The sequence below is a fragment of the Phyllostomus discolor genome, chromosome 1 (assembly GCF_004126475.2).
Source record: "Phyllostomus discolor isolate MPI-MPIP mPhyDis1 chromosome 1, mPhyDis1.pri.v3, whole genome shotgun sequence".
Classification (NCBI taxonomy): Eukaryota; Metazoa; Chordata; class Mammalia; order Chiroptera; family Phyllostomidae; genus Phyllostomus; species Phyllostomus discolor.
Genome location: NC_040903.2, coordinates 192,023,437 through 192,030,867, shown reverse-complemented (window position 1 = coordinate 192,030,867; position 7,431 = coordinate 192,023,437). Strand labels below are relative to the sequence as shown.

General features: G+C 51.2%; 1 protein-coding gene across 3 annotated transcripts in view; it reads right to left on the bottom strand.

Moving 5' to 3' along the window:
* Window positions 1–1,413: 1,413 nt before the first annotated feature.
* RAD51B (RAD51 paralog B) overlaps window positions 1,414–7,431 on the bottom strand; it is a 504,851-nt gene continuing 498,833 nt past the window's right edge. For all 3 annotated transcript variants that reach the window (XM_036011223.1, XM_028506147.2, XM_036011228.1), the window contains one exon: window positions 1,414–1,882. In XM_036011223.1, the coding sequence (XP_035867116.1) occupies window positions 1,866–1,882 (17 nt within the window). In that variant the 3' untranslated portion in view covers window positions 1,414–1,865. The remainder of the gene's footprint in view (window positions 1,883–7,431) is intronic.

Here is a 7,431-nt window from a genome sequence, read left to right as displayed (position 1 = left end):
GGGGTCAAAAAAAAATAGTCTCAAGGAGGGAGCCATTTAATCTTTGACATTTGTGATGGAGATGTTTTCCTTGTACCTTTTCCAGACACCTTCGAGTGCCCTGTTTTAAGATGTGAATTCTTTAGCTTTTCTTTCTTGGTGGACAGTGAAAGTGGAGAAAGACGGAATGAATAGTTACAGCAAACAAAACGACTTTTCTAATTTCTCAAATACTCCCTTGATGTTTGAGATCAGCCAATTCGTGTAATAAGAATTCATGGAAAATTTACATTTAATCAGCTGCAAAAACTCAGCTTGGTTTTCACAAATGTCCTATTGAAGACCACAGGCTCTCAAAATGCACCTCACTCGGAGGGAGACAAAGGCCCACAGTCTGGAAAGCCAGCCTCCCCCACCTTGTCCAGGTCTACCGAACCATTCTCACCTGCCAGTGCCCACAGCACCACCGCTCTCCAGGAACACCGTCCCCGATTCTCTGCAGCCCAGTGACGCGTTTCCTCTTTTGCCCTGGCAGCTTGTGGCCTGAATGTGCATCCATCATGGCACTTTATTTTACGCTGTTTTATATTGTTGTTAATAGAACTCGAGTCCTTTCCATTCCCGGTAATAGAGTTCTCAAGGACAGTGCTGATGTCCTGCTGTTTCTGAGCTTCACCTTAGCACCTCGTACGTGCTCAATACATGCTGAACGTTTACAAGGACTTAGTTGTTCAACTGTTCTTGGCCAGTCTGTACCTACTTTGTGCCCAGCGCTGTGTTGGGCACAAGTAGGAGACACGAGATACGACAAGACTTGATTCTAGTCTCCGAGGTATTTAAAAACCTCTGCAGGGGAAGCAGGTATAAAGTGGTTATATAGAGAACAGCTTAGGGTCACTAACAACTTGCGTAAGAAGGTCCCACTGCCCGAGGCTGGGAAGATCTGATGCCTGCTTTTGAAGGGGCCGGAGGCCCTAGGCCTGCCGCCAACCAGCCCCGGAGCTTCGGTGGGAAGCCTCATGGCGGTAGGAGGGGGAGGCTGGGTGTTGTGCTGAAAGCGACTAAATTATCCTATGGGTCACCAATTGATTTATTTGCTAATTGACTGGCTCAGCTTGGGCTTTAAATCTAAAGAAATCATTTCATCCTTTATTAAATACTGCAAGAATCTCACTCTTTGTTCTGCAGGGCCATACACAATATATTAGTGAGACTTGAATTTACACCACAATGGTTGTGCCACTAATGACCTTCCCAATGCCACTAATACCATACATGTTCCGCTTCGCAGTTGGATCCAAACCTGTCAGGGAATTCTGAGCCCATCGACCTCCCTCTGACACGAGGACAGACCCCCGAGACCATGCCTGCCCCCAGCCACCCATCCCTCCATGATTTCATCTCTGAATCAGTTACTCTTTGGAGACCTCGAGCCTCAGACACCTCCTCTTTTTATTTGGTGGACAATACTTTATTCGGAAATGTTCTCTCCTGTAATTACAAATCCTGTTAGTCATCCTCCTCCTCTCCCCAGGGGGATTGTGGGCTTTAATTAATGAACGTGGTTAAACCGCTTTGAGGTGCCTGGTTGAAAGGTGCTATATAAGTGCAAATTATTATTATTATGGCTGTGGACATCCCATGGCGGCAAAGCTGAGAGCCCCACGCATCTGGAGGCCCGAACAAAGACGTCTTCGTCTTCACTGTCCCTGCGAGGTCTGAGACGGCTGGCTCAATGGTATGGGGCAAGTCTGTTACCATCTCAACAGCAATCAAGTAATTAATCCCCATTACAGTGGCTTCCGTTTCCTTCTTCTGAGCAGTGTAGTCCTGTTTCATTTCACAAATCACGTCCCCATCAGCTCTAGACAAAGGTCACAGTGTCCCTATGGCCTCTGTTGGCCTAAAGGGGAAAAAAAAAGAGGGAGAGAAAGAAAGTTTGAAAAAAAAACCAAAATGCTGCTGTCATGAAATGCATGAACTTTTCACAGTCTCGATAAAGCCTCCCTTCTAGCAGCGGTCCACTCACACGGACACCTGTCTATCGCACGCACAGGTGTGCGTTCAGGCCCCGCAGCCCGGGCCTGACTGCCGACAGCGGCAGACGGAAGGGCGTCTTTCTGGGCTGGGTAGGAAGAGGTCATCCGGAGAGGCTGGAGCCCCTCTTCGGCTTCCTCCTCTGCCCCCAGGTTTCCCCTGAGAAAGCCAGCTGCCGTCTGCAGCCAGGAAGCCCTCCCAAAGGCAGGGGACCATGATTTAGACGTACTGCACTACACCTAGCATAGCCCGGCCCCTAACGAATGCCCAGTACTTCCACTGTGAGGGCAGCCTTTGAAAGCAGCCCGGTGGGGGAGGCTTGGCCTCTCGAAGGGACGCTGCTGACCAAAGTGCTCCTGACAAGGTTGTGCCTCAGACCCTTTGTTAGCGTGGATGTGGGTGAGCCTCAGGGGGTCATGTCTTCATCTGCCTCCATTTATCCTCCCTATTGAAGGGCTCCTTCAGGACATCGGTCAGTCTCTGTGGGAAATGATTTGGAGCGCAACAAAAGAACTTGGGCCCTTTGGGGGGCCTTCAGAATTCACTAAACATCTGGACACGGAAGGCCAGGTTCTCAAGCCGTCGAGCTGGGAAGATGTCAAAAGAGAGAAAGGGCTGTGTGTGCAGGGCGAGCTCTTAGTTCCGTGGCGACGCTTGTTGTAGAGAAACACAGACACCCCAGTAGGGAGGTAGGAAGACTTTTCAAAAGCTCCTCTCCGCGTCAGCTTCTGGGAGTGTGGCACCGTGCTTGTCGGTTCTCAGGGGGTGTGTGGGGAAACGCAGGTTTCGCACGGCTAGGCTGCGGCATGTGATGGCTGTCCTCACTCTGCATGTGCTGTGAATAGCCCCCGGTTGCGCAGGCCTGTGCAGGCTCTGGCTGTGAGGCGTTGCATTATCCTAAAGGTTTGTAAAGCGCCTCCTAGTCAGAGTGACTTGGATTCTCAGCATGAGTACCTTTTCATTGACCAAACCCATGAAGTACTGAGACTAAGTGATTTATACTTGGTGGTGAAGTTCAGGATCTGAACTCTGGACTCTCTGCGTTCCCTTTATTGTCGAATCAATCCATTTAGAACACATTAGTCAGCGTGATTCATTAGTCACGTGGCACTGCTCAGCACTCCCAGTGTCCCCACATCTGTGGGACAGAGACACTGGTCTCTGTCGGAGGGCGGAGGAATGCCGCTGTCTCCACCTTGGGGGCCGACCGCCAGCCTCCATCCCACGTGTTCTCAGGGCACTTCCTCGGCCATCGTGGCTGGGACGGGTCTCTCCCCTCTGTCCTCCGTATTCCATTTTTGAGCCTTGATACTCCATGTCACAATTTGGCTTTGATTACACTGATTTTGCCCGGAAATAACTAGGTTAGGAAAGCATCGTGAGCTGTAGAGAGCGGAGGCTCGCCGCGCACCTGCCAACCTGACCTCCCCGAAATCCGGCTGAAGTCGAATACCGGAAGGAACACCGAGTCCTTCTGGAAGAGGTTTTCAAAAAAATCCACAACCTGGATGGATTTGACATCTTTTGGTGTCGTTACCTGGGCATCTTCGCAGATGCAAATTGTTAGCCCTGCCAAGACAGCCAAACAGCTTCCAGGGCCTGTGCGAGGAGTGCGGATTCAGATGAACTACAGTCCAGGCCTTGGAACAGAGATTTTCTCTATAACCTTATTCCAGGTAACATTTTGTGCCATGTTTTAAAAAGTTGTGGAGACAGGAAAAAACATTTTGGGGGAAAAAAGTGTTTAGCCTCTGACTGTGGCCTCAGATTCACACCCCGCCTTGTGCCATAAGCACTCGCAGCAGTTGTTCGAGTGTCTCTCGCACAGCGCACAACAGCAAAACGCATCCTGACGTTTCTGCTCGGGGCAGATCCTGTTTCGGGGGGGGGGCCAAGGTTTTTGGGTGCCGATCGGTGGTGTCACTACCGACTGTGATACCCCACTTTTCTACTCTGGACTCTGTTGAAGAGGATCCCGACAGCATTTTTAACACATAACAGTTACGTGGCATTTCGGCATTACGCACTGAGCCCGCACCCAGGGTCTGCACTCCTGCCCCGTGGGGCCTCATCGCTGCACCTGGACTCCTCTGAAAGGGACGTGTCGCTGGATGTTCGGCTCCCTTCTCAGGGAAACAGGACTCCCACAGTTAGCTGTGCTCCTGGTCATCCAGAGTAACAACTACGTACCCTCTGACCAGCCTTTCTACCTTTTGATATGTACCCAGAGGAACCCTCATACCTGCATACCAAGAAACATGTGTAAGAGAATTCATTAAATTAACACATGATTGAAATTTCCATCAGTACAGGAATACTCCAGATACGGAATACACCACGCCAGGGTATGTTCAAACGGCGGCGTGAATATGCCAGGTAACATGTGGTATATTCAAACCAGGGATGCGGATACCCCAATTAAAGTGAAAGAACACAGTCCACGTGTGACATGAACACACTGCGGAAACGTAATGTTGCGGGACAAAAGCAAGTTATGGAATGAAGTGTACAATAAACCATTCGTGCAAATCTGGAATGAACTCAAAACAAATCCCTATCTGAGGCTAAAAGACAGGCTAAAAAAAAAAATAGAAAAGAAAATGAACAAAGCAGAGGGCCAGTATGGGAAGAGGTCACGGAGGGAGGGGATGTGAACTGAATGTTAGAAGAGAAGAGGACCGGGCAGGTAAGAGTCCTTCCTCGTTTTCTCTGGGAAGCTCCACACCAACAAGCCCACAGAAGCTACAAAGGAAGGACAATGCTCTGGCCTGGATGAGCTTTATGAGGCTGCAGTGGCACCTAGCAGCCCGGGGACAAAGTTACAGGCCTGCTCTGCCCTCTCTTCTGTGACCTCTTGGGGAGAAGTTCACTCTCTCTGCCCCACTGCATCCCAGGCTCTCCGCCCAGGCTCCCACAGGAACGCCAGGCTGTGCCAGGTGTGTGGGTGGTGTCGACCACGCAGACACTGCCCTACCTGGACGGCAATACATTGAGAATCTTCTGGGTCACTCTGAGTCCACTGGGCAGAAAACACTCAGATGGGTTACTGATTCAGACTGAAATCTGACGAACTCCGATGGTGGGTGGTATTTGGGGTGAAAGAATTTTTCAATAAATCATCCAGTTGGCTCAGTGACTAAGAAAATGGAGTAGAAGAAACCAACCCAACTTTGTGACAAGGGAACAAATAGAGGAGATTAATGTCTTTCCCAATATGCTTTAAAAGGCCATCAAACAACCACTCTTGATTTTACAAGAAAGAGGAGGCACGTAGCTTTCCAGCTCCTAGAACATCGTTGTTTTACTTCTTTGTTTCTGGTTTCTTCCCCATCCCTACATTAGGTGGTTAGAAAAACAGGAAACTAGCGTTGTTTTCGGCACCTTCTCTGGATCTACCTCGGGGTCCCTTGGGCTCTCCTTAAGTTTCCCATCTCCACGCCAAGGTTATGCTGCTCATTCGAACCAGTTAAGTAGAGGGCAGCAGCAGAATCCAAAGGCAACCTGTCACACCTGATCTTGATCTTTTTCAAAACAATATAAAAAACCAATTCTGCCCTACTGAGACACTAAGCCATTAATTCTGTCCTGTTCAAAACAATCTGGCTTTTGTTTTTCAAATGCTCCCTAGATTCCTGAAGAAAGGGGGAGTGCAGCAAAGGCAGCCAAGCTCGGAGGAGCTCCCTGAACCGACCTCTTCTGTTCCCCCTGGCCAGCGCCTCTCTGGGGTCCCCAGCCCCTCTCTGGGGTCCGCTTCTTTACCGGACCACCCTGGGGCAGGCCTTGATTGCCATGAGCCCCACAAAGGCCTGGGTGACTCCCTGAGAGCCGGGTCCCTAGTCCTTCCTAGGCTTCCTGCAGCGTCAGCCACGCAGCCTGGCTGCTTTCAATGACAGGATCTTGATTCCTGGTGGTGACACAGAGGCCCAGGGGTCCCAGCTGTGTTCTGGGTGCACAGCGTTTGGGACTTTCTGGGGAAACCAAGGGCGTGACCAGAGCAGGTGGGAGTCAGGTTGGGGTCCGTGAACTCTCCCTTCCCTCTGCAGCCATGTGGTTGTAGGTCCACCCCATTAAAGCCCATTCCGAAGCCGACTCCTGCTTTTCGCTCTCCACTAGGCCCTGGCACCCCTCAGTCTTACTCTGAGCTAGCCAAACCTCTAAGCTCTTCCGCTCCGTGGTTCTGGGGCTTTCATGGTGAACTCTGGGGACAAAAGGAAAAATGGATTAAGGGCACCTCCCCCCACCCCTTCACCTTTCCCACTTGAGTTGCACAAAGAAACTGAACTACCCTCTGCTGGGACCTGGTCCCTTGCAGAGTCGGACAGTCAGAAGCTAGTGGCTGTGAGCTCCTTCGCCTTTGGGGCCTAAGTATTTCCAGGGTCTTGGGCCCAACCCTGAGAGGCCAGGGTCTCCAACAAAGAAGATGCAAACGGCGGTATTACCATGGTAATGGCCTGAGCCAGGCGGCCTCCTAAAGATGCTGGGAGGGTGGGTTTTCTTTCTTTTCCTTTTTCTTTTTTTTTTCCCCCGCAAAAGGAGAATAGTTCCGCTCTCTATTTTACTACAACAATAGCATGGACCAGCTCCTTCAAGTGTTTCAAAAAGCAGCCTGAGAAATCTCTGAGCAAGCCCCCCAGTCTCTCCAGCCTGCCGTTTTATTGTCCATCCCAGTGAACAAAGGGGCGGGAAGGGTATCAGGCCCCCCGGTTGCCGGCTGTTCCCAGCATCCTAATCCTTGAGAACCGGTGAGGGGAAGGGCCTGTGGAGTGGGAAATCGAATTCTGGCCTCACCTTTTATTCCCTCCCTGTGCCTTTGCACTCAGGGGCTCCTCAGGTGTTATGAAACCTCCCGGGTAGCAGGCCAGTAGGCATCTTGAGGCTTCTAAGGGGTTCAAAGGCCCCGAGGGATCATTCCCGCACTCACTAATAGTCTCCTCCCATTACCCCCCACCTCAAAAAAGACAGCCTGTGTGGGTCATTCTTTCCCACCACTCCACGCTGGCTCCATTACAGCGACTGAATGTGGAGCCACGAGTGGTGGCCGGCGGCGTCTCTTCCCGCAGGTACCACAGGAGCTGCCCTCACTCTCCCAGCCCCTCCCCTCCCTGCGCCACCCCTACCCTGACCCCCCCCTCAGGCACCAACCACACTGCTCCCTGCTCCAGGTCCAGGTACCAGCCTCCATGCCAACCAGGGCTCTCATGCCAGAGTGACCCCTCCCATCAGAAAAGCTCATTGGCCTCGCCTGCTGGTCCCTTTCCAAGGTCACTACCCAGGGATCAAAGGTTTTTTTAAACCTGGGGAAATGTGCAGGTGTTTTTTAGTTCAGTCATGTGGTGAGAGTGGGGGAGAAAATCAGCTCTTCTGTTCCCAAGTGTGGAGATCTCAAGGATAGACGCTCCTGGCCGAGGGAGTGAA